Raw genomic sequence first — 27,404 nt, forward strand, 5'->3', positions numbered from 1 at the left:
GATTGACATTTAATCTAAGATATGCAATGTAGGTATTTCATTGAGAACAGATAATATAATGCGGTCGAATGCCTTCAATTTAGTAGTCGCCTTTTACTGAGAACGCGGCATACACGCCGCATATCACCACCAATGCCGCAACGCAGCTAAGATTCTAAAGTTGGCATTTATTATCACCCGTCCAATCGCAGCCTAGAGATCAAGACAGAAAAACGGCGATACTTTTGCATCCACTCCTCCAGTTCAACAAGAAACTTCCCAACTGCACCGGCTGAACCCAAGGCCATATATAGGATATATAGGGCTGCACCTACTATTTTTAGGGCCTTGGATGTACTGGTGCCGCAGCAATCTTGAAGTGTATTTTTTTGGCATCGCTGAAAAGAGACTTTTGCAATAGTTTGAGACATATTTCTCGCAAGGCGTGGCGTGGTGTTGCGTTATGCGCGTTAAACGGACTGCATACAAATATACACCCCACACGGACTGGCCGCGGCGATGATGCAGGAATAATACGTGGATTTTTGTCATACAGTGGATTTGTTCTTGGATTTATTCAGAAATCTGTCGTCTTGCGGAGGCCAGTGCAGGTATTTGTCATAATGTGTCTTCAATAATTGATTGAATTAGTGATTTATAATTGTGAAATGTGGGGAATGATATAGTGGGACCAGGGGTGGGACTGAGTTGACCAATACTAGCTGTGTTCAGAGGAAAAATAGCCGTCTGCTGAAATTTTTTTGCCTAATGACCGCTTCACATACGGAATGTAAACGGTAATGCCCTATCCACTAACGTGCCCATCACTTTTACGCTCCGTATGTGGAGTGGTCTTACAGCAAAAAATTCCGGCAGGCGGCTAAAAAAAATGGTAAAAGTATACATTGAGTCCAAGTGACTGTTCAAAGATAAAGTTTTCATATTCTTACATTATTTGACATTCTGAATCGAAAAATTATACTTATATGTCTTGGAAATAAAAGAGAAAACATAATCAAACCTGACCTAACCTTACCTATTTACCTACAACCTACCAACCTACAACCTACAAACCTACAACCTAACAACCTAAAACATACAAACCTACCAACCTAAAACCTACAAACCTACAACCTAACCTAACCTAGGCTAAAACCTAAATTTTTTGCTGTTACATATTTGTATCAACAGCGTCACAATTGTCCACTCTGACCTAACATATACTAATACCCAAAAAATTAATAACGCACCCCAGTGGGCATGTATGTATGTATTATGTATGTATTGCTGATCAGATTGGTGGCATACGTCCAGCCAGGGCCTTGGCCCTTGACTAACATGTTAACTACTGGGGCAAATGCCCCATTAGATTCAAGGAATGCTCCAGTAGTGATAACGACTGCCCAACTTCCACAAAAGGAACAGCTTCCTCGAAATGAACGCACATTGTTCATCTCGGGCGCGATTGAAAACGTTTGTGGCAAGAAATCAGGGCCGGCAGGAGAGGAGGTGGCAGGGTGTGCAGCTGCAAGCACAAGGTGGGAAAACTTGTCTCTCCACAAAAAACAATAAATAAGTGAAAAATCTATAAGCTCCCCTCAAATAACCGTGGATCCACTCAGTTCATTTGGATATTTTTGAATAAATACGTGAAATATTGATTGGGTCTGGGGAAACAAGAGCCGATGTGAAACTATCGTAAGTCCATTTGCAGATGCGCCCCACGCCATGACCAGTCTCTGGGGCCCCGGCACAGGCTTTTAGGGCCTCGCACCAGGTTGGTGCCCCATGCTGGCCCAGAAGGCAGGGCCTCCACAATGGACTATGAAGCTCATGCAGGCTCCTGGGACCCACTATTGCCTACAAATGAGGGCTGTCAAGAGTCGTCCAGGCTCACCTCAGATAGCCACATGAAGGCCTCTGAGAGCCCTCAGCACGACGACCTCTGAGGGCCTTCAGGACGCTTTCTAAGGGCATCATGACAGCTTCTGAGGACACTCACGACGGACACTAGTGCTTATTGCAGTCTCCAAAGGTCCACAATGGCCTCTGACTTCTGAGGGCTCCCTTGATGGCCTTTAAGTTCTTCAACCCAGGCAGACTCCAGGAGCCATGCTAGCCTTTGAGGTCTCTGCGATGGTCTTTGAGGGCCCTCATGACGACCGCTGAGGGCCCATGCAGACCCCCATGACAGCCTGAGGGCTCGACAGCTTCTGAGGGCCCTCGCCGACGGCCTCTAAGGCCCGACACAGACTCCATGGGCCCACAATGGCCTCTGGGCTCTGAAGATCCCAATGCAGCCAGGCTCCATCGACCATGCTGGTGTCTGAGGGTCCGCAACTGTCTCCGAGGGCTTTATAAGGCCTCTGATGGCCCTGCAAAAGCCTCTGAGAGCCTCTTACAAAAGCCTCTTTTTAGGCCTTATGAGGGCTCATCGAGGCAATATAAAGGGGTCCCGAAATTGATGCGCGGTTGTTTTATCCTCAATAACTTGTAAAGTACTTCAATTTGTTTCACAATTTATATGTTATCATAGTCCCCATTCAGTCGCATACCTATGTATGTGCTGTGCATAGATGTCGCAACTGTAGCGACACATGCAGTGCAAATGGTAGCAGACAGCAGTAGTTTCCCCTACCAAAGTAGTGGTTTTCTACTACAGACGCTCGTCGAGGTCGGAATTTCCAAATACGCGTCGCATACACGGCCTATTGCAATCTAGCGTGTACGTTTCAGGTTGTCAAGAGTCTCTTCTTTGAAACTACGCCATGCCGTTTATAACTTCTGAAACAGCTTCTTCTCTGAGCTAGCCGGTGGAAGCTTGCCGAGCTCTTTTCTGACGATCGTCCAGATATTTTGGATCGGGGACAGGTCTAGACTGCATTGCCAGTCCCAGTCCCCCATGTCCCCGTCTTCCAGAGGCCTGGGAGTCTCGCTCGGCGCCAGTCCTGGGTCTTCCTGGCGTGTTAAGCTCGAGCACTTTCTTGCTTGAAAATGGCCCTGGACATCTCCGACAAAAGTTTGACTCTGGTTTTTGAACCATTTTCCTTTTTCCTTTTGTGGCAGCAGTCTTCTTCAACACCTCGCTGACATACCTAGTAACCAGCAGTCACGGTCTGTCCCCGCGGCACCTCGTGAAGCTCAGAGAACCTCTGTTGCTCATCATGCTCCAAATGAGATTCTTCAGCAGATGTTTCACCGTCTCGACAGCAGACTCCTCAGAGCTGCTGTTGGCCCACATTTCGATCGTTCTGGCAGTTAGGCACTTAGAGAGCACAAAGGGCGCCTCGTCACTGAAAAGGACGCATCTCCAGTCCTGATTGGTCCAGTTTTTGTGGGTCTTGGCGAAATCCAGCTGCTTACACTTCTGGACCACGGTAAGCCAGGTCTGCATCCTGAGGCAGAGCAACTTCAGCTTCAAGGTAGTCTTCAAATACTGGTGGTGGAGGTTCGATTTGGATGCTGGGCCATGCATCTCGTTCAGTTTTCTTGTCAGTGCTTATGTTGCATGGTGTTTTTTAAAGGTCGACTTTAAATCACGATCTTCGCCACTCGGCTCAAGGTAGTCTTCCGCCCTCGAACTGTGCCGTTCTTGATTGTCTCTCCTGATCGTTTGCGGTCCATCCAGCGTTTAATCGTTGCAGAGTTGACGCCCAATTCTCTGGCATCCTGGACCTGGGTCACACCGTCCTTGACCATCCCCACCGCGCGGCAGCGGATCGGTAGCTTGTGGCTTTTCCCTTTTGGTGATATGCAGTTTCTCCACGTTGCCTGTCTGGACGAGAGTGGCCTCTCATGCCCACTACCGGCCGAGGTCGGGTTAGCCGCTTGGTTCACGTGATCGTATAACCAGCAAGGTGTCAGTGGTGCCAGAGACAGTAAAATTGCATTTGTTCAGCATTCGGGAGGGACAACAATAACATAACATGCGGCACCAACCGCGCATCAATTTTGGGACACCCTGTAGGCTGGTATCGAGGCCGTATCCTCTCTAGGCATCGCCGGCCTCTTGTGGGTCCCAACGCCGCAATTTTAGGGCTCCGCACCGGCTTTCAGAGCCTTCACACCATTTCTTCGGGCCCACAAAGTACGAACTGGCTCTTACTGACACCGCGCAGGCTTTTGAGGCCCATACACCGTCTCATGGGCCCTGGGCTCCTGGGGCCTCTACCTCAGCTTTTGAGGGCTCTTCGAGAACGATGGCGGTCTCCGAGGGCCTCCAAAAGACTTTCGGGCCCACACCGATTTCTTGGACCACTCACCAACTTCAAAGGGACTTTCCAAAAAGGTGGCTAAAAGCTCGTACAGTTCGAATTAGAATGCTAACACTGACGTGGTTGTAAATTTTCACCACATTCGTCGATTTTCTTTTGTCACAATTTTACATATAACTGAACGAAATATGCGTCTTTCGCAAACGGTGTTTTCACTTCGGTTGCCTTTGTCATTCCTGGGCAACTTCGACGTTTTGATTATTTACTCCAGTAGCCAAAATGCCTTAGCCGAGGCCCTGATACGTCAACAATTATACCCTTATAGAAGACCAGGGGCTTTGCTTCAACCGTGTTAAAATTTAAATTGAATCGGACTTCAGATGTGTAACTGTCATGGATGAAGCATTCCTAACCCATGGTACTGTCACGGAATATATAGTTTACGACATGTCGTAGACTATATATTCCGTGGTACTGTGCAGGAATTCCGTCTTTAACCATTAGCCCGCGCCCCACTGGGGGGGGGGGGGGGCTATTCGTAGCCCCCCTCCCGTTTTTCTGCAATAACTTCCAAACCACTTGACGTATCGACGCCAAACTTTCAGTACCTTCGGCTGCATCAATTTGACACCTTGTGTTAAAATTTGAACTTCGTAGCTACCATAGGTCGGCCGGAAATGACGTCAGAGTGACGTCATGTTCGGCCGATTTCGACGCAAAACATTGAACCACGGCAATCGCTCCCAAGAGCTCAGTTTTTAAGCTAGATCCAATTTCTTTGCATGAAAGGACTCAGAATTGACCGCGCTATCAAACTGCTATCTCGGATTTTCAAAATTTTGAAAATTTCGAAACTTTTATATAATAATATTCAAAATTTATGTATTTATATTTTTTCAAAAAGTTTTTGACTTTTCGAAAAAACCGGAATATATGTGACAGAGCGCATGCTTATGACTAACTCTAGCAAATTTTAGCTAAATATCTTCAAAAATGGCCAAGTTATACGCATTATTGCAAAAAACAAATCAGGATTATTAATTTTTCAAATCAATTTTTCAGTACGTATTTGACATTGTACACCAATATAAATAGCACCATCGTGTTCCTGAGCTCAAACTGCATCCAATAGACACCTTTTTTGTTGAAAAATTTAACTTCAAAATTTGACTTCTTTTGACCTGAAAGTGACCTGACCTAAGCTAAATTCGACTCAAAATGACCTCGAATGACACAGACGACATCACATTCGAAATCTATGGCCTAAATGGACCATAAAACATGTGTCACGTGACCGACGCATGATATAATATTTCCGTGACCTGTGATGACATGACCCTGACCTGAAAATCAAAGTACAAGTTTGGTACCCTCAAGGTATCTAGAGCATCTATTCAAGAGTGTGTAAACCAAAAATGAGCCTGATCTGACTTGTAAGACGGCGGCCAGAGCCCAAAATGTGAACAAGCCGAAATGCTAATTTTTACTTTGACCTGACCCGTGACGTCATCGGTGACCTCGAGGTCAATGAAATTACGTTTCGCTCGACAGTTTTTCCGGGGCTATCAGACGCCGTTTGAATTTTGACGATCGGCCCAGTAGTTTTGGAGTTAGGAGGGGGGGGGGCTATGGAGAGCCCCCCCCCCCAGTAGGGCGTGTTATACGCAGACCCCAGTGGGGCGCGGGTTAAGTATACCTACAGATAATCAGACATGTGCATGGATCCGAGAAAATGGATTTGGGATCTGGATTTGGGATCTGATCCCACGGATCCTGATCTCGGATCCAATGGGATCATAGATCCAGCTCTGTAATTTATCGAGAGATCCATAGGAATCACATATCCGAGTTTCGTTTTTTGCTTGAGATCCAGTGAGATCATAGATCCTCACTTATTTTTTGTCAACACATATATCCCAGAAAAACACTATCAGCTCACAGACGTTCTATTTTAGTGATTTTATGTGATCGCACGTCATAATCCATAGTTTTGTGTCACTTATTAGTTATTGGCATAGAAACCCTTTAGCCCTCGCCGGCCGAGGTGGGGGGGGGGGGGAGCGGGTGCCGCCCCCCCCCCCCATAGGGTTTTTTTCGCGATAGCTCCGAACACGCTGGCGATAGAGAGCTGAAACTTGGCATACCTGACCTTTGATTCAAGCCGGATCTTTTGACACCAACCGCATTTTTGGGTCAGGTCAGGTCACTGACCTATGACATCATAAGTGAACCTCTGCACGGTCTTCAGATGTCGCAACATCGCAACGCCCTCACTGCCAGAGGAGATGTCACAGGGAAATGAAACTTGCAGGATCTAGTATCCATTATGAGTCTCACAACTTGTATATCTCGGATTTTTCCTAAAGGTCATATGAGGTCAGGTCATTTTCGTGACCTCACAATTATAAGTCAATGGGGAAAAATGAAAACTGCTATTCTGGCGCCGGGAACGATCTCCAACTATCTCAAGCACACATAATCGTGATTTGATGCACTCCTTGCAAGGTTAGATGCGTCACTTTTGCAATGTTGACCTTGCGTGACGTCATTTATGACGTCATCAAGGTCATTCTAGTTTTTCGTCAATAACTCTTGATCAAATTGAGCTAGCGAGTCGGAAAAGCCACCAATGGACTCAGGAAGACCTGCCGAATCGAATGATATGCGACATGACCTCTTTCGACCAACTTCGTGACCTGGGGGTGCTGACCTGACCTTGACCTGAGGTCAACACCCCAAGTTGACCTGACCCGAACAAAAAGTATATCATTCGACGCGCCTGAGCGAGGCGAACACGATGCTGCCAAAATCGCGGCTCTGCGGCCGTTTTTTTGCGAAGTTATTCACCAAAAACTGAACCGTACCTTGGGGCACTTGACCTGACCTCAGAGGTCACCGGTTGACCTAGGACCTTTAAATCGTGTACCAATCTCTGCGTCTCGTAACGGCGCACACGCTCGTTTTTTTCCGCGACGCGCTAGCTCCACCAGGGGCGAAACGGCGAGGGGTGGTCCGTACCCGCCCCGCCCCCCCCCCCCCTCGGCCGGCGCGTATGTAGAAAACCAATCGGTCCGGCGAGGGTTAACCCTCGCCCGCACATGGGGGGGGGGGGTGGTTGCCACCCCCCAGGTAGTCTTTCTGCTCTGCACTCAACATTTTTAGAGCAAGAAGTCTGATTTTTGGTATAGCTGCTCCTCTATCCTTTCTTGATGTCCACTGAAAATTTCAAGTTTCTGTGGTTTTTGGTTTCGGAGATATGACCGTATTTTTCAGGTCATGTCATGACCCAAATGACTAATTCTCAACATCTTCCGTTGGCTATGGACCTTGTGAGCTTTTGATACCTTGATTTCGGCCTTTTTTGCCAGTCTTACCTCCCACTCATCATGGAACATGTTGTTCGACGATGTACAGATGTCAAGGTCAGGGTCAAGGTCAACCTAGGTCATCTAAAATAATTGCGTTTTAGGCAAGCGTAATTTACTTTTCGTGAAGTTTTTTGACTGCATTTTTGGTAAAAGTTTCTCAGATCATGATTTCATGTAATATGGACACATAAACACTCGGTAGTCGGTGCACACATCAGTATACACACAGACACACACAAACATACAAACACATATCATTGACCTTGACCTAACTTGACCTGAAATGACTTCAGCAGCAAAAATCTGGTCGCGTAGTGTTACAAAGAGGTTCTAGCTGGCTTGGCACCAGAAAACGGCATCGTCATCGGTATATGCTAAGCAGCGCACTTGATATCCAACGGTGACCCAAAACAGCAACATTTTTTAGTTTGACCTGACCTGGAAGGTCAATGACTGACCTGAGAAGGTAAAACTGGGTATCATTGGATTCGTCTCTTCCCAAAGAATCTTTTTGGTCTGTACCGCGTCTATCTCCAACAGGAACGAAATGGCGCGGGGGGTGGCAAGTGGCAACCCTCCCCCCCCCCCATGTGCGTTCTAGGATGGGAAAATGGCATGTGCGGGCGAGGGTTAAAACATGGTTTCAAATGTGGTGCATGGTGGGATCCTCTCAGATCATAGATCCATGTTCTTAATTTATCGTCAGATCATATGAGATCATAGATCCAATATGTATTTTTTACGCCGGATCCGGTGGGGTCATATATCCCAACCTGTACTTTGCTTCGAGATCTACTCAGATCATAGATCCATCACTCGGATCCATGCACATGTCTGCAGATAATGCATCGGCCTGAAAAATTACGAAAACAGCTACCCACCTACTTTTGTGTTTTTAGTTGCCCATATCACCCCCTCCCCCTCCTTCCACATAAAGAATCCGTGGCGACGCCCCTGGTAATGTACTTTTGCTACCTCGTCTCTCTACACCTATCCAAGGACTTTCGGGGGAATGTTGAAGACCTAATTCAATATACCTTGTGTTAACCCGCGCCCCGGTGGGGGTCCTGGATTTCCACGCCCTGCTGGGGGGGGGGGGGGGGGTTTGAACACCACCCCCTTCTAACTCGGCCCCTGGGCCACGTAGCGGTTATACGCGGAAGGCGGCGTTCGAAAGAGCGCCAAAAATAACGACGAAATCACTTCGGTTTTTTGTCAGGTCAAAGGTCAGGTCATCAGAGGTCATTGAAGGCAGAATTTCACGGATTTTCAGGCCGAATGTCATCAATTTCCAAGAAGCCAATGCATAACTCGGGAACCAATAGAGCTACAGCGCCGCGGAAAAGCGCATTCGATAGCACTATTAACACCCTTTCTGAGTAATTCTCTCAGATTTGACCTAACAACCGTTTTGCCTGCAGGGGACAAAAACTGCCAAAATAGCCGATTTTTTCGTTTTTTTTCTGCATTTACTTTTGACCCAAGCCTTGCACGAGTTTACTTTTACCGGCATCGTGTTCCTCTCGTCAAGACGAATCGAATGAACTGTAACTTGACCTTGAAAGGTCAACATGAAAATTTGACCTCAGGTCAAGGTCATGACCTGATCGGAAATGGTCATTTTGCATATCAGTCGATCCGTATCGTCGAGCTGAACACATCTAAGGCGTTTTCATCGCTCTAGCATGCCTCTATCAAAAGCTATTTGTGAAAAACATATACCACTCGTGACCTGAGATGACCTCAGGGGCCAAACAGGGGTCACGGACACCATTTTCATGTTAAGTGTGTCGAAGTTACTTGTAATTCAGTGTTTGGGCTTGGGAGTGTTTATAATGGCTTTCGTCCAAAAGCGGCGCATTTCAGTTTTCTCCCATTTTATAATGGGGAGGTCACAAAATTGACCTGACCGTAGGTCATTGATATCAAAATTCTGAGATATACATTTTTTACATGCTACTGCTCTTAGCAATCGCTGAAAGTTTCACGGCGATCGGTTACTCGGTGTAGCTATGGCAGCCATGAAACTTTTTATGAGGTGAGGTCACTTCAAGTGACCTGGTGACCTGGCCTTGAATGGCCTTGGTCAGAAATTTTCACAACATGTGTAGAATTGATGTTTGATAAGGTGTGCCAAAAACGGCTTTTGAGATATTCGTGAAAAGCCACAGGGGGTGTTCAAACACCCCCCCCCCCCCCCCCCAGCAGGGCGCGGGCGGGAAAGAAGTGTGACTGTTGGGTGAGCCGTGAGGTGACTGTTGGGTAAGGTAGGGGAGAGTGGGGCAAAGCGGCCACCCTAACGCTTCTTACGATGCCGACGCTTGATTTTTAAACTTGGAAACATTCTTTCTATACAAATATGATCCCTATTAAATTGTCTTTTATTTCAACTGCGTTTCATTCCCAAAGGCGTTCACATATGGGAGATATTGACAAACCTTTTAACCTATGCATATTGGCCGCTTTGCCCCATACCCTGGGGCAAAGCGGCCACCGGCAACTACTCAAGTCCCGATGTGAGAAACAGAATAGTTGCCTCATGTACGACTAGGGTATTTGATGGTGACAAGGTTTAAGCAAGAATGGATGTTTACTTTGTCATCATCCCACCTGTAGGTAAACAAAGAAAGGATTTTCATGGAAAAACATTTAGTTGCATTATTTGGTAACTTATGTAACCGAAAAGTGGCCAAGATGAATGCATGACGACACATTTGAACATAAATAATATTTTTATCCAGATGGAAACAACTTATGGCTAATTGGGGGCTGGCCACTTTGCCCCGGCCACTTTGCCCCGTGCATACCGTCCGAGACAAAAATATTCCAGCTCAGGTACTAGTGGGACAAAATTGGTTGAAGATATGTACGATGACCACGTAATGCATGGACAAGAACGCCTATAAAAATTCCAAACGGTTATGGAATAAAATAACATTTAAAAAATGTAAACATTGTTGGTAACCTGGCAAGAAATGCTTTTCCGTGTGTCACCGAACAATGGCGATGGGCTGGAAACCCCGGTCGGGCTCATTCGAACGACCACGAAGAGAAGTATAATCGGAAACCATAAATTGGAACTGACGCCAGCTGTGGACGGCTAAAACAATGGGTGACCGCTTTGCCCCGGGTGGCCGCTTTGCCCCACTCTCCCCTATTCTCCAAGGAACGGTCGGCGATCAGCTGACGTCACCAGCAGGCAGTGGCGGCGCCACGAATTTTCGCCAGTGGGGGCAAGCTTGAGGTGACCCGACTGTTGTCTGATACGCCGATCTGCAAAATCCATGAACACCTTGCCCCTAGATGTTGCCATTCAAGTTATTATGGTTTCAGGTTTCATGCATGCGTATTGAGCTGAACCATTAACCCTCGCGGGCCCGCGCTGAAAGGGGGGGGGGGGAGCGTTTTTCGCCTCCCATTGGCGAATATTTGCGATACCTCACGAACGCTTAGGAATAGAAAGACGAAACTTGTCTTATCCCCACTTGTCTTAGACGAAACCTTATCCCCCATTAACTTGACATCTTTTGAAGCAAAAAATTTGGACCTAGCATCCTTGATAACGTCTCAGGGCCGATTTCTCTAGGCAAACTTCGACGCCACAGACGTGAACTTCAACCAGCTGCCAAAAATAGAGTTTTAGAGATAAAGACAAATTACGAGCACGGTTGTGTAGCATTTCACCCAGAAAAAAATACGCAAGTAACTTTGGTGAACTGAGGTCAGAGATCAGGTCAACGACTCCGAGCTGGGACTTGAGTTTTTTTCGCAAATAACTTCAACAAAAATGATGGTCCTAGAGCTACGACAGTGGTACCTTCGCATCCGTCTCGTCGAGTCGCGTCGAATGACATATATATTGTTTGGAAAAAGTCAAGTTTTATGTTGACCTCATGTGACCTCGAATGAACTTTTGTTTACTTTGGCACATGAAAGGTCGTTTGTGATTATTTCGTAGCCGCTGATTACGATTCTGGCATCCATTTTGCTCAAAGCATTTGCTTAGAGCCTCAGGATGGCAAAACGTGTCTTAATTATTATGCCTGTCTTGAATAAGTGAAAGAGAAAAAGTATAAGAAAAAGTGCAAAGTTTGTGGTCAATTTTGAGCAGGACCGTGACCTTGAATTTTAATGTTATGCACATCATGGGAATTCCAGACTCGCTTCTTTCGTTTAACATCTGCATTTTAGCCGGTTTTATGCACCATGCCGTCCTCTGGAACACGTACTTTGAGACCACTACAAAAGGACCGGTTTTTGCCTTTGACCTTGACTTCTGACCTTGAAAATTGACGTGAGGTCAAAAGGTTTAGGTGCTTTAAGAATCTTCTCGTAGATATCTTTCGTCTGTTACCATTTTTGTTTCCGTAACTGCCTTATTTACGGAGTTAGACAGGTGGGGGAGAGGGGCTACCCCCGGGCTGCGCACTGCGGTGCGGTGGTCGGGATTACCCCCGGGCCCGGCCGGGTTAAGGTCGCGAGCAAATAAAACTAAAAAACAAGATGTAAAATGGTGTATTCTTCAAAACAATAGTCAGTACCTAGTTCTCTTTTTTCCCGTAGTACGTATGTACATGTGCGATTCTCTCACACACGATTGATATACCAGAATAAGCTCCATTAGTGCGACCCACATACATTTCCAGGTAACCCGCGGATATAACTACATACCTATCACATTTTGTCATACCTCCCTGAGCTCAGTCTCAGTCTAAGGGTTCCCAAAAGAGGGTGATCTCTTCTCTGGCCGACTTTTGACAAGCTGCCTCTCAACCTCCTCGAGGTCAAGCTCGAGGACAGCCTTCTGGTGCAAATGAAAAAGAGTAGGAGGAGCATGAGTGGGAGTAGGAGATATGCGACAGACGGTCCGAGAACGAACGTTCTGCTGATGCACTTGATACGGGGACCGTCAAAAACAGGCGTACTATTATGTTATTAACCGTCTATCATGAATGTTGCACCGGTCTTCTGTTCCCTTTTCAACATCAGCCAAATTTTGTGGGGGCAAAAACATAGTCTTACCCCCACGGCCTCCTGCCAGTGGGGGCAGTTTTCCCCCACTGCCCCCACGGTGGCGCCGCCCTTGCCAGCAGGGCGTTTTTTACGTATTGTAATTATTAAAGTTCTCCGCTTTTCCGGAAAAGCCGAGTACTTTAATTGTATTTCTATATTCTTTGCTGATAACTATATTGTAATTATAATACATTATTGCCTTATTGAAATAATTTTCGGATTGTATCTGACCTAAAAAATGGTATGTTATGTGCAGGTCACGGTTCGTCGTTAAGTCATTTCATCCACAAAAGAAACGAAATATACCATTCGAAAGCTGACGGTGAGCTGAATCCAAAAATGTAATTTTTATCAAAATCGTACGTTGGCCTTTTTCAAAAATTTCGTTTTTATAAAAACGTCATAATTTTTTAATCGAATTTTAGTCAAGGACATTCTTGGAATCATAGGCATGTTTTTCCCAGTGGAAGCTGAATGCCAAAGGAACAATATGCAGCAATAAAATATTCTCAAATATTAACATGCGCCTCTCACAGCCGGCAACAAGGCGCAATGACACAACTGAGCGTCACGATGGATCAATTTCAGCCACACAGAAGCGTGAAATGACCCTTATCGGCTCGCAGACCCGGCTCTTGGCCCGTCTGACCGGCCACGGAAGAAACGTTCGAGTCTCGTCCTGCTCAACAAGTGTCATATTTGTTTGTTTAACGATCCATATCGCTATCAAAGCCATTCAGGATACCTGCGCATAAAGTCCATTGTTCTGCTAGACCTATAACATGGAGGAGAGAATACTGGAGTGGCAACTTCACGCTTTTTTTGCGACAGACACCTTCCAGCTAGTACCGTTCATAGGTTCTTATCGAAAGCAGAACTACACCATTCAGCCAATCAGCGTTGCCAACCGTCCGTAATTCAACCAATGAGCGCGCTCGTAACCAGCTGACGAATAAAATGAACAGACTACATCGAGCAATATTTCAGATTGTTTGCGCGGCGTGGTGCGGCGATGATGGTTGATGTCGATTGAGTTGAAGTATTTTGTTTTATGAATATACAGTGAGGTATTTCAATTTTAGTATAAGAATTTGGTTATATCAAGTACATAGCGAAATCGAAATGGAAAAAAGGAAAGGAAGTCGTTCATGGTGTGGCGCGATCAACTGCACCAACTCGTCTCAAAGAAATCCCGAGAAGTCCTTCCACCGCTTTCCGCGTGACACAAAGAGGTAAATAGTTTGATAAAGACACTGATCATAACCATATATTGTGTAATCTGTAAGTTTTAAAGGGACCCTCCCACCTTTAAAAAAGTTTATGAATTGGCATGAAAGTGATGTCGCTCGGTTCAGAAAGAGCGAAAACGAATATCTACCAAATTTCACCGAAAAATATTCACCGGTTTTCAAGATATTAGACTTTTACTTTTGTTTACTTTTTGGGATCTCCGCTGTTCCTAGCGACTTTATTTAAAAGTGCGGCATTTGTTGCGCGCAACGCAGCATATACCACCGCGTGCTACAAAACGTTTTAGTCAAACATTTAACGGACGTTCGAAAGCCTGATGACGTCATCAGATTTAAGTGCCTATACCAATACATTGTGGCACTTATTTGCACAGATGTCAAAATCAAACTCAAATTTCTTTGCGATGAAGTAATTGCTGGAGAAACGGTTTTCACGGCACTGATTTTCAAAGAACGTCCATCAAGATGGCTATCTCAACTCAAATCTAATGTTAAGGTGGGACAGTCCCTTTAATGTCAATTTCAACGAGCCGGCGCCTGCCCGTTCTTCCCGTCCTCGTCTCCACTTCCAGCTGTAGATGTACCGCCCTTCGCGCACCGGATTTGAGATTAATCTGTGAAAGTCGCTAGAACTTGAATGTAACCATTGTCTTCTCCGTTTAATTTCCTGCTCATTGATGTACAAAAATCACACGTAGCGCCCAAAATAATCCTCCTACGCCCTTTTCTCTAAACCGCTGCACGCCATAGCCCGCCATTATAAGCCGACCGCCGCGACCCGCCGATACTAGCTGGGGCGTTTCGACCCGCTCCCGCTAGGTGGCCCGTGTCTGTCGCTAACGGCCCATGCTAAAGGCATGGAGTTGCCACTCCAGTATTCTCTCCTCCATGCCTATAACATGCTTTAACTTACATTTTCTTATACATGTTTTGCTCCGTATCGCTGCGCTCAATGTCCGCGCAGGGAATCTTAATCGTAATCGTAATCGTATGTACCTATTCATAAAAATCTCCACATCGTGGCTCTTTCGATTTTAGAGTCATTACAGTAGTTAAACACAGTGGACATGTTCATAAAACACGGAAAATGATGGTTTAAAAAAATCACTATAAATTGCTCAATGCGATAGAACTGAGCACATCTACTCCCCCATGTCTCGTGATTCACCTCCGTGGGTGACCCAATAAACGACTCCTCCTGAGCTCGGTTGGCAGGCGGTTCCTGAGCCCTGTTCGGGTCCGCGCAAAATATTTTGCTGAGTGTGAAGTCACACATGCGATGATGTCAGCCGCCTGGCTCCGCCCATGCTCCGCCCCGTCTCCGCCGGTTCGCAAAGCCGAGGGCCAAGCGACACGCGGCGAACCGTGGCGCGGATGGACTGGTGTGTTTCGTTCAGTTACTAAGTAAACTGCGTTCAAATGTGGTTAATAGCAATGTGCCACTGAAAAGAAAGATAATGATATCAAAACAACACCATACTAACCACTTACAATAAGAAATATATGAGGGTAAACTTAAATCCGCGCCACTTTCGCCTCCTGCAGCTACTATTTTCTTCTTGCGCAAAACTGAAAGATTTTGCGCGAGCCTACGTCACACGTGTGACGTCATACGCCGAAGGGCGGAGCTTGGCACCCGAGAGACCCCAACTGCGCATGCGTGGTGCAAAATTTTACAATAGGATGCGCTGCCCGAACAGGGCTCAGGCACGCGTGGAGTTTGCAGCACCATACTCTCCGATCCCCGCGTGGTCCTGTCTGACACCTCCGAACGGGACATAATCATTGCGCGCAGGTGCTCAGGCGACTCAGGTTACCCCAGAATCCGACAGAGTGCCGCTAAGTCACATTTAGACCTCTTTAGTCCGGTGATGATCCTGGCACCAAAATTTAGAACTTTCTGGATCCTATCACGGTGACTGATCCTATACTTTTGGGCTTTGGTGCAGCCGCCCCAAACGGTCAGACAGTATGTGGACAGTGATGTGGGGATAAACAAGCCCTTCGATGATAACTTTTTTTCTTTTGGTCTCGTGTGGTAGTCGCCAGTCGGTGGCTCAGCTTTGCAAGTCCCACCAACATACCATAAAAGTTTGCGGGTTTCACTGTCAGAGGCTGTACCAGTGACAGCTGTTCGGCTTTGCGACCGGTCAAAAGCTAGCCCCGCCCCGCCGGGCGCTACCCCCACTCCAGCCCAGCTGAGGCCGGTACAACCTCTGACAGCTCAGCGCGGCCAACTTTCCTTGTCTGGGCATAATGCCTAGCTGAATTGAGCAAAGAAGACATAAACTAATGCAAATTCATGCATGATGTGAAAATGAAAGAGCAATGAATCTTCCTCTCAGGTATCCTGTACAACTTTAGTACCGACTTGAAGCGTTTAACGAACAAATAGGTATGACGTCCGTTTAGTAGGGCGACAGCCAAACGTCCCTTCCGTGCCCCGTCAGACAGCCGAGAGCGCCGGGTCTGCGAGTCGATAAGGATGATTTTACGCTTTTGTGTGGCTTACTTTGATCCATCGTGACACTGAGTTGTGTGATTGCGCCTTGTTGCTGGCTGTGAGAGACGCATATTAATATTTGACATTATTTTTTCGCTACATATTGTTCTTTTGACACTCAGCTTTCACTGGAAAACGAAAAACACGCTAATGATTTCAAGAATGTTCTTGACAGCTCGATGAATAAAAATTAGTACGTTTTTACAAAAACGCATTTTTTTTTTAAGGCCATCGAACGATTTCAATAAAAAGTTACATTTTTGGAATCAGGTCACTGTAAGGTTTCGAGTGGTCATTTCGTTTCTTTTGTGAGTGAAATGATTTTCCGACGAACCGTGAGGCAGTAAGCATTTAGCTGTACTGCTGTCCAGCCATTAGTTGTAGCGTTTAGTTATCATTTATGATGATTGTGTCTCTCTTTCTTGCAGTGGTTGGTTCAGAAGTGACTAAAAGAAAGGGCTGCAAGTCTTCTCAATGGCTAGCGGATCAGAACCGAGAAATGTGGAAGACCAAAGCGCAAATCAAGTGGCTATATCAGTTACAGTAAAGACTCCAAAGGAAAAACAAACATTTACTGTGGCGCCTGACTGTCTCATAGCAGACTTCAAGAAACAAATAGCGGAGGGCTTCAAGGCCGTCTCTGCACAACTCTGCCTTATCTATGCCGGGAAGATTATGAAAGACCATGAGACATTGGCAACTCACAAGGTCAAAGACGGGCAGACTGTGCATCTCGTTATCAAGAACCCCAAGCCTGCGGAAACGCCGGCGACAGCGGGGGATTCGCCTGCGGCCAGTGAGTCAGCGGCCGGCCCACCGCCAGCCACCAGTAGCGCTGCGGGGGGACTAGGTCTCGGCACATTTGGTGGGCTGCCTGGCCTCTCCAATTTGGGCATGGGCTCGGCCAGCTTCCAAGAGCTGCAAAGAAGCATGCAGCAGGAGATGCTTCGTAATCCAGAGATGCTTCAGCAAATGATGGATAATCCTATGGTGCAAAACATGATGAGCAATCCCGACGTTATGCGCCAGTTGATGCAGTCGAATCCGCAAATGCAGCAGCTGATGGAGCGTAACCCGGAGATCACGCATATGCTCAACAATCCGGAGTTGCTGCGGCAGACGATGGAGCTGGCTCGCAATCCAGCCATGATGCAGGAGCTGGTGAGGCAGCAGGACCGAGCCATGTCAAATTTAGAGTCTATCCCCGGTGGTTTCAGCGCACTGCAACGCGTCTATAGAGACATTCAAGAGCCCATGCTAGACGCCGCCCAGGAGATGACAAGCAATCCCTTCAACAACCCGGCATCGACCGATGCTGGTTCTGGCTCAGGAACTGGTTCGACGCCAGCTGGCGCCCCCAGCAGCGAGCCACTGCCGAACCCGTGGGCTCCGCCGACTACATCTGCGCCTTCGGCGGCCCCTCGTCCTGCTGACGGCACGACGACGCCGTCAGCAGGCCTCGGCGCGTCCGGAATGCAAGGACTAATGCGGCAGATGGCAGGGAATCCCCAGGCACTTCAGAACATGCTGAATGCTCCTTACATGCAGCCGATGCTACAGTCTCTGGCGTCCGATCCACAGCTGGCGAGATCGGTTATCGCCAACAACCCGCTGCTCGCCGGAAATGAGCAACTCCAGCGTCAGGTGACCTCCATGCTGCCCACTTTCCTTCAGCAGATGCAGAACCCAGAAATGCAGCAACTATTGACAAATCCAGAGGCACTTCAAGCTATCCAGCAGGTGCAACAGGGTCTGAGCACTCTGCAGCAGACCTCGCCAGGGCTTTTCAGTTCGATGGGTATGGGCACAACACCCCCATCAACCACGACAACCACACAGGCATCTCCGACGTCGCCTGCCTCACAGAATACCCAGGCGCCTCCAACCGGCAGCGATCAACTCTCCCAATTCATGGCTCGCATGATGGGTCAGGTGGGACTTGGTGGAGCTGGGGCGCCGCCTCCCGAGGAACGTTTCCGATCTCAGTTGCAGCAGCTAGCTGCGATGGGCTTTGTTAACCGTGAAGCCAACGTCCGTGCCCTGGTTGCCACTTTTGGCGATGTGAACGCAGCCGTGGAGCGGCTATTGGGCGGAGGCAGCGGAGGGAACGGCGGTGGCGGTGCCCCGCCGTCCCAGTCGAGCTGAAAACACGTTGTCGTCATCCGTCATCGTCTCGCAGACCACTCGGCGGGCCGATGCCGACCAGTGGTGTAATTTTGGACGATGACAAGAGTCGGCGAGGAGCCTTCTACCGAAACGGGATCCACTGTTCAGTTCCGCGGTCGGTAACCAATGTGTGATTATTCGGATTAATTTTAATCGTTTGATTCAGGCGTGATCTAGCGACAGTGTATCGTCGGTGGCATTGGTTATCCATGTGGTATCGGATTTGTGCTTTAGATAGCTCCGATGTACCCTGTCAACGGGCAGGAACAGAATACGGCTTTCCACACTTCTTCAGTAAACATTGTTGAAGCGTTCATAGTAGTAAAGCATGGAGCGCAGGTACCCATTTAACGGACAACTGAGGATCGTTTAAACATATGAGCGACATAAACTGGAAAATAAAAGGATTTGTAGGTGCGACGCAATATCTTTATACCCCAACTGATAGCGGCGATCCTGTATGCTTAACTCTGTCACGTGACATAGCTCACGCTCTTTGAATTTAAATGCTTCTTGGCCATTGAAGTGCGAAAATGATGCATTCGTTAACATTTTCGGTATAGTTGATAATCAAGACAGCTAGAATACATTCATGGCTTATCTTTCGCATTTATTCCTTGTTTGTTTATGAATATCAGTAGGCAGGTAAAGTTATATCTATGTGGTGTGTGTCGTTTATGGTTCTGGTTAGTGTGTTCGGCTTCTTACTGGTGTCAATGTGTTGGTGTTCTGAAATATGGAATGCGAGCATTTGCTCACAGGAAATTGATGCAAAGTTTTTGATGAACGGGTGTTATTGATCTGTGGTTGAAATTGCGAGGCTGCATTTTTCCTTTCTTGGCGCGCATTATCTTCTAACTGACACTGGCACTGTATCTTGTCGCCTACGTACGCGCTACAACATGCGCCGATGTGATTGAGACGTAAAGCCACTGGTTGAATGGTGAACCGTGAATATGCCGTGAACTGTTACACTTCAGCGGTCCTCTGAAGTGTGTCTTTACACGCTGGCTCCTGTACGTAAGTTCTTAGTGCCGATGACGGCTGACCGCTAGTGGCCCCAATCGGGTCGGCGAGCGGTTCTGAGGGGCACCGGCCACCGACAGTACAGGTTCGCCTTGTATGGACGACGAACGACAGTTCCGTGTCTTTGGTCAATACAAATGGCATACATACAGAGATCTGGTGTTACAATTCTTCATGGGAATGGGATCGTTGGCGGATCCGCCGATCCGGAAACGAGGGTGGGCGGCGCTACATCTGGGGAATGCACAATGTACACAGCACTGACTGCTAGTAATTGTTTCCTTTTGGCGATTGCGATAGAGCTTAAAATTTTCTTGAGCTGAAAGTAACTTGACTTCTGCCTTGTGACCGGCACGTGACATACGGGATGAAAATTTCCACGTCCCTCGAAATAGTTGCTACAGTTATGTGAATTTTATGCTTAAAATGATCAGAAAAGAAAGTAAATTAAGTTTACTGAATTATTTATTTTTTTGAATATTTCGTATAGGAAGAACTACTTTCCGTCTTTGGTTGAGACTAATTAGTGTTTGCAGAGGTGAAGCTTATAACGCGTTGACAAATCATATCCCGCGCCGGGCCGGGAGGGGGGGATATGGTTTGAGCATTGCCCCCCTGCGGTTTTTGGCACACCTGTTCCTGCATCTTTTCCGCACATGTGAGAATTTTACACATAGGTCATGGTCAGGTCACCACGTCACTTTGAGTGACCTCAACTAAAAGGTTTCAATGTCTGTCTGAGGAACACCGAGTGGCTGATCACTTTGAAACTTTCGCCGATTGATCAGGCCAGCAGTCTGTACAAAATGTATATCTCGGAATTTCAATATCGGTGACCTAAGGTCAAGTCAATTTTGCGACCTCCCAATTCTAAGTCAGTGGAGGAAAACTGAAATACGTCTCTTCTGGACGGACGCCATTCTAAACACTTCAAAGCACCTTATAACAAGTCAGCATGACACACTGAACTGGAAAATTGCATTTGTTTGTTTGTTTTGTTGGGTTAGGCCCTTTCGGTCCAATTAGACCATTTCAGAGCCGGAAGGATGATAGGAATTAGGGGGAGACATTGGTCTGGGCAGGTACCCTAGTGAGTCACCGGGGCTGAGCCCATCCCGAAGGACAGGCCGACCAGCCCCAAGGTACTCACTACACCCGGCTACGGGGTGCGCTCCCTCGGGAGCAGCGGTGCCGCTCCAAGGGAGCAGCCCGCATGAGATAAAGTTGCCTGTCCAGCCCGGAGGGCCGAGGGGCTTGCGGCGCCGGCGTGGAGAAGGATTTCCGTACATAGGCGCGGGAGCCGGGGGGGCAGTGGGGGCAGCTTGCCCCCCCCCCAACTCTGGGGCCGTGGGGGCGGTGCCCCCACAGCTTTGAGACGGAATACCACACTTTTTTTGCAAATGTTTTCTTTTTTTGTTGAAAAAGCCGAGGGGTGAAAAATAAGTGGCCTAAAACCGGTGAGAAAACTAGATTTGGGGGTACCCTAGGTTAATCTCTATTATGGTGTGCCCCCCAGTCGGAAAGTAGTTCCCGCGCCCCTGTTTCCGTATCCTGAGGATAGAAGCATGGGAACGGTGGGAAAATGGCAACACGTCACTTCCTTATATCTGAGGTCATCTCAGGTCACAACTGGGGGTCGCCTTTCGCTAATAACTTCTAATGGACGCATGTTAGAGCGATGAAACACCTCAGATGTGTTCAGGTCGACTATACGGATCAACTGTATGCAACATGACCGTTTCCGGCCAGGTCATGACCTTGACCTAAGGTCAACTTTTCAAAATGTCTGTTTAATGTCAATTTATAGTTCATCCGACGCGTCTCGGCGTCTGAGTCGACGAGAGAAACACGACGCTGCCAAAATCAATATCGTTGCTCTCTTGAGTCAAAAGTTATGACAAAAACATTTTTCCCGGGTATTTTTAGTTTTTGCCCTCTGGACTACACTTTTCCATTTTCTTTTATGCATAAAAGTTGTCAGGTGAAGTTGCACAATGCACACGCAGGGTTATACGTTTAGAATGACGCGGGATAAGGAAAATGCTGCAAAATAGGCAATTCTAGCTACTCTAGCTATTCTAGCTAAGGAACATCTGCACCGGAAATGGGGAGTGTCTAAAAAGCAGACGAGATTAGCAGACGAGCCCGGCATGCAGACGAGCATGCCGGGCATGGGCTCGTCTGCTTTTAAAGGGACACTCCCACAGGAAACAGTCCACTTTCCTGAAATCAGTATTTTGCTATTGATTTATGATTTTTTATGCTCAAAATAATCATGAAATAAAATAAAACCTTTTTGTAAAAACAATTATTTTCTTTATTTTAATATAGGGCGAACTATATTCTATGTAAAATAATGTTTGACGCGGAAGCTTATTACGCATTGACCAATCATATTGCGTAGCTCAAACCTACGAATACTGCATTGGCTGTAAGCAGCACGCTGATTGGCTGACGATGACGTGGCTGCATTCCTGTGCAAGGCACGCATTCCTCTACAAGGCACTCTTTTCGGAACGAGAAATGGAATTTCTTCGTCTAGGGTGATCGCTGAGCCGTAAAAGCTCCTGATTTGTGCTAGTCTCAGCTCAAGCTACGAAACTGCTATTCCAGCTCAAAACCCCATGTTAACCCGCGCCCGGCTGGGGGTCCTGGATTTCCACGCCCTGCTGGGGGGGGGGGGGGTGTTTGAACACCCCCCCTTCTAACTCGGCTCCTGGGCCACGTAGCGATACGCGGAAGGCGGCGTTCGAAAGAGCGTCAAAAATAATGAGGAAATCACTTCGGTCAATTTTTTGGTCAGGTCAAAGGTCAGGTCACCAGAGGTCATTGAAGGCAAATTTTCGCCGATTTCCAGGTCGAATGTCGAAAATTTCCAAGAAGCCAACGCATAACTCGGGAACCAATAGAGCTACAGCGCCGCGGAAAAGCGCATTCGATAGCCCTATTAACGCCCTTTCTGAGTAATTTTCTCAGATTTGACCTAACGTCAACGGTTTTGCCTGCAGGGGGCAAAAACTGCAAAAATAGCCGATTTTTTCGGAAACAGTTTTCTGCAATAACTTTTGACCCAAGCATTGTACGAGCTTACTTTTACCGGCATCGTGTTCCTCTCGTCAAGACGCATCGAACGAACTATAATTTGACCTTGAAAGGTCAACTTGAAAATTTGACCTCAGGTCAAGGTCATGACCTGACCGGAAAGGGTCATGTTGCATATCAGTCGATCCGTATCGTCGAGCTGAACACATCTAAGGCGTTTTCATCGCTCTAGCATGCCTCTATCAAAAGTTATTTGCGAAAAACTGTTAGATACCATTCGTGACCTAAGATGACCTCAGGGCATAAACAGGGGTCACAGACACCATTTTCATGTTCAGTGTGTCTAAACCACTTGTAATTCAGTGTTTGGGAGTGTTTATAATGTCTTTCGTCCAAAACAGGCGCATTTCAATTTTCTCCCATTGACTTATAATGGTGAGGTCGCAAAATTGACCTGACCTTAGGTCATCGATATCAAAATTCTGAGATATACATTTTGTACATGCTAATGCTCTTAGCAATCGCTGAAAGTTTCAAAGCGATCGGTCACTCGGTGTAGCTATGACAGACATTGAAACTTTTTATGAGGTGAGGTCACTTCGAGTGACCTGGTGACCTGACCTTGAATGACCTTGGTCTGAAATTTTCACAACATGTGTAGAATTGATGTATGATAAGGTGTACCAAAAACGGCGGCGCTCCGCGCCGCCGTTTTTGAGATATTCGCGAAAAACCACAGGGGGGGGGTGTTCAAACACCCCCCCCAGCAGGGCGCGGGTTAAAAGTGAACTATTTCCTTTAACATTAGTTTTGAGTTGAGATAGCCAAATTGGTGGCCATGGCCTGCAAATACCGGTTTGGGCACTCACAACATCGACAAATGCTTTAATTCGGAGATATGGAATTTCAAACTTGCAGTTTTCGGATTCTAAGGGGCTAGTGCATTGGTATGCCCCCTTAGAATTTGTGACGTCAGCGGAGATCTAACGATTTTTAAATCTTTTACTAAAACGTTTGGTAGCACGCGGTGGTATATGCTGCTTTGCGCGCAACAAATGCCGGCGCCGCACTTTTAAATAAAGTCGCTAGGAACAGCGGAGATCCCAAAAAGTAAACAAAAGTAAAAGTCTAATATCTTGAAAACCGGTGAATATTTTTCGATGAAATTTGGTAGATATTCGTTTTCGCTCTTTCTGAACCGAGCGACATCACTTTCGTGCCAATTCATTAACTTTTTTGAAGGTGGGAGGGTCCCTTTAAGGGGGTGTATGGTTCTGGACCATTTTGGTCCGATTGGTCCAGTCAGAGTGAACCAATCGCCAAAAAACGAAAAACGGCACCTATATAATTTCCCTGCTATTAAATGATGAAAGAATTATCAAAATCGGTCCAGTAGTTACTGAGCATGGGCTCGTCTGCTAATCTCGTCTGCTTTTTAGACACTCCCCCGGAAATGTCTACCTGAATGAGAGAGCTCGGCTCAGAGCCCTGATCGGCGGCCGGAGCGCTGTTCGGCGGCCGGCTAGCGCGCTAGCCCGCGCACACATACGTGCACGTTGCCCCGGCAACGGGCTATTGACCAATGAGAAGCGCGCTACGGGGGGCACAGGTATATGAAAAATCGCAGTGACGTTGCACTTTCCTCGCTTCTCATTGGTCAATAGCCCGTTGCCGGGGCAACCAGCACGTATGTGAGCGCCGGCAAGAGTACTAGCCGGCCGCCGATCAGAGCCCAGCTAGTACTCTTGCCGGCGCTCACATACGTGCACGTTTCCCCGGCAACGGGCTATTGACCAATGAGAAGCGAGAAAAGTGTTACGTCACTGCGATTTTTCATATACCTGTGCCCCCCGGACGTGACGTAGTGTGCTCGCGCGCGTGCAGGGTCTCTGCGATCGAAAAAGAGCGCTAGCAGCGCGCCACTCGACGCCGCAATCGTCTAAAGCGGCGTGTTAGTATGCTTTATTATGAATGATGTATGTAAAAGTGAGTTTTTATGTTGTTAATGTGGAGGAAATGGTTGGAATAAAATAAGTTATTTTTATTTCTATTGGTTGGAGTTTTTATTCAAAAGATTTCGGTCTATAGCATTGATATTTACTGAAAATGCCTTCGTTTGAATAAATTGCAGATATTTGGCAACTTAAGTGTTAGGTAAGCCTAAATGATACCTAAAAAGGTAAGAGATACCCTGATTATCATTTGAGAAACGAAAATATATGAATTTCCCTTATAAGGCTCGCTCAACACGCTACTCCGCGGTTTATGCCCCGAGGGTGTCCGAGGGTTCCCGTTAGTTTGTCGTTGGCGCTCGGCTCGCGCGCGAGCCGACGTCATCGCCCGTGACGTCGGCTCGCGGAATGCGTCATACCCTGCACACAAAATAGCCGGCTGCCGAACAGCGCTCAGGAGCCCTGATCGGCGGCCGGCTAGTACTCTTGCCCGCGCTCACATACGTGCACGTTACCCCGGCAACGGGCTATTGACCAATGAGAAGCGAGAAAAGTGTTACGTCACTGCGATTTTTCATATACCTGTGCCCCCCGGACGTGACGTAGTGTGCTCGCGCGCGTGCAGGGTCTCTGCGATCGAAAAAGAGCGCTAGCAGCGCGCCACTCGACGCCGCAATTGTCAAAAGCGGCGTGTTAGTATGCTTTATTATGAATGATGTGTGTTAAAGTCAGTTTTGATGTTGTGAATTTGGAGGAAATGGTTGGAATAAAATAAGTTATTTTTATTTCTATTGGTTGGAATTTTTATTCAAAAGATTTCGGTCTATAGCATTGATATTTACTGAAAATACCTTCGTTTGAATAAGTTGCAGATATTAGGCAACTGAAGTGTGAGGTAAGCCTAAATGATACGTAAAAAGGTAAGAGACATCCGGGCCCTGATCGGCGGCCGGCTAGTACTCTTGCCGGCGCTCACATACGTGCTGGTTGCCCCGGCAACGGGCTATTGACCAATGAGAAGCGAGGAAATTGCAACGTCACTGCGATTTTTCATATACCTGTGCCCCCCGTAGCGCGCTTCTCATTGGTCAATAGCCCGTTGCCGGGGCAACGTGCACGTATGTGTGCGCGGGCTAGCGCTCTAGCCGACCGCCGAACAGCGCTCCTGATTATCATTTGAGAAACGAAAATACATGAATTTCCCTTGTAAGACTCGCCCAATATGCTACTCCGCGGTTTATGCCCCGAGGGTGTCCTAGGGTTCCCGTTAGTTCGTCGTTGGCGCTCGGCTCGCGCGCGAGCCGACGTCATCGCCCGTGACGTCGGCTCGCGGAATGCGTCATACCCTGCACACAAAATAGCCGGCTGCCGAACAGCGCTAGGGTATTCTGCTGATCTGCTGCTGAAGTTTTCGCCCATTCAAAATTGACAGAGGGGCGGAAGGTTGAAGGGGAGGAGGGGAGTGTCAGTGACTGGAGACATGATGATGCATTTTACAGGCGGTTTGTGAGCATAGATATAAAGACTTTATTTCTATCTTCAGGGTTTGTTTTTCATTAGTGTTTGAAACTGTTTTTTTATTTCTATGTTTGTGAAGCTATTGACGTCATGTTATTTGACCTTGACTTTGGCAGCAGGATTGAAGGGGTTTACTGAACAGCTCTCAGCATGGCCGAAAACATTCGCCTTGTACTACGTTTTAATTTCTAATTTGAGTTTTGAGCACGTTTTGAGCCTCGGAATGAGGAGTGGATTAATGCCGTGTAATAATTAGTATTCTATGACCGTGATAATTAGTGTCCACGGCTAAACAGATTGAGGTGTTGAGGGCTGCGATCAAGTAATTTTGGATTGTGGTTTAATCTCAATCTTCGAGGGGATAGCAATAGGTAGGTAGGTTGGGGAAGTTGAGATCACTGGCGGATCCGGAACAAGAAATGTGGTCTTGGACGCTGCGGGGGGGGGGGAGGGTGGTATACCATCCAAGAGTCCAAATTCCAAAAAAGAACACTGGATTTTGATACCTTATGTACTGCTGTGCACTTAAAAACACTTCCAAATAAACGTTTATTTTATCCATTCTTGAAAAGCCACACCTTTTGTTGATGCCGGTCCCGTAGCTCAGTTGGTTAGAGCGTTGGACTCCGCGTGGTGAGAGCACGCGTTCCCGGATGCGACAGTCCGGGTTCGAAGCGCGACGGGCGCTCGACATTTATGGGCCTCCTGACAGGTATGGTTGCGGTTGGTGGCAGGCCGTAGCCAGGCGAAGTCAGCGAGGGGACCGGCCGTGCGCGGCTTTGTGCGCACGTTAAACTTTGGACTCTAAATTCTGCCATAGAATCGGAATTGCGCGATCGGAGGGTAGAGGGCAGGGTCATCGCAACAAGCTGCGCTTAGCGGTGGCTCTGTCCTTGTGAATCCTTCCCATCAAAAGGTTCGGACTAAATTTCTAAAAAAAAAGATTTTGGGTGCCGCGGAGGGCATTTCCCTCTAAGCCCATGCCGCCTGGATCTGCCGGTGATTTGAGATAGCTGCTTAGGTAAATGTATTTGATTTTTTGTTGGGTTATGACTTCTATATTTTGCAGCATCATTTTTATTTTTTGAGCATATAGCTAAATTGATTTTTTATTAACTTTTTGATGCAGGGAACATGAAACTTTCCCAGTACCTATTGAAAGCCACAGGATGCAACATGGATCAAGGTTCTTTAATTTTGGTCAAGGTTCTTTAAATTCACCTTTGCAGGCCTCGTTACCATTGTGACCAAGATTCCAACTTGGCCCGTGGAAGGCATTGGGAAAACTAGTTAGTTGTCACGTGACTAGATATGGCAGTGTGCCATATCTCATGTCCTCTTTCACCCTGCTTTCACCGTCCACAAGAGAATGA

General features: G+C 47.2%; 2 protein-coding genes across 11 annotated transcripts in view; both read left to right on the forward strand.

Annotated features, from left to right (window-relative positions):
• The first annotated feature begins 240 nt into the window (after positions 1–240).
• LOC122386847 (ubiquilin-4-like) lies at positions 241–19,672 on the forward strand. 5 transcript variants are annotated; one of them, XM_043376513.1, is made up of 2 exons: positions 241–282; positions 16,756–19,672. In XM_043376513.1, exon 2 carries the CDS (start codon positions 16,802–16,804, stop codon positions 18,470–18,472), a length of 1,671 nt encoding a protein of 556 aa, XP_043232448.1. In that variant the 5' UTR covers positions 241–282; positions 16,756–16,801; the 3' UTR covers positions 18,473–19,672. The 5 variants fall into 5 exon arrangements, with proteins under 5 accessions (XP_043232448.1, XP_043232447.1, XP_043232445.1 ...); XM_043376512.1 differs by lacking the exon at positions 241–282 and adding an exon at positions 503–580; XM_043376510.1 differs by lacking the exon at positions 241–282 and adding an exon at positions 13,547–13,806.
• Positions 462–27,404, forward strand: part of LOC122386848 (GTP-binding protein Rheb homolog) — a 40,627-nt gene continuing 13,684 nt past the window's right edge. The window contains exon 1 of one of the 6 annotated variants that reach the window (XM_043376520.1): positions 462–590. Coding sequence is in view for 1 of the 6 variants with exons in the window: in XM_043376515.1 (XP_043232450.1) it covers positions 26,182–26,202 (21 nt within the window). In the remaining 5 variants the exon portion in view is untranslated. Of the gene's footprint in view, positions 591–26,146; positions 26,407–27,404 lie in introns of those variants that run through there. The other 5 variants (XM_043376519.1, XM_043376516.1, XM_043376517.1 and 2 more) reach the window with 5 other exon arrangements.

Source organism: Amphibalanus amphitrite, unplaced genomic scaffold, assembly GCF_019059575.1.
Source record: "Amphibalanus amphitrite isolate SeventyFive unplaced genomic scaffold, NRLGWU_Aamphi_draft 000264F_arrow, whole genome shotgun sequence".
Lineage (NCBI taxonomy): Eukaryota > Metazoa > Arthropoda > Thecostraca > Balanomorpha > Balanidae > Amphibalanus > Amphibalanus amphitrite.

What these genes read in the sequence shown, in the direction of transcription:
- LOC122386847 (XM_043376513.1), top strand. Translation starts at nt 16,802, where the DNA reads ATGGCTAGCGGATCAGAACCGAGAAATGTGGAAGACCAAAGCGCAAAT.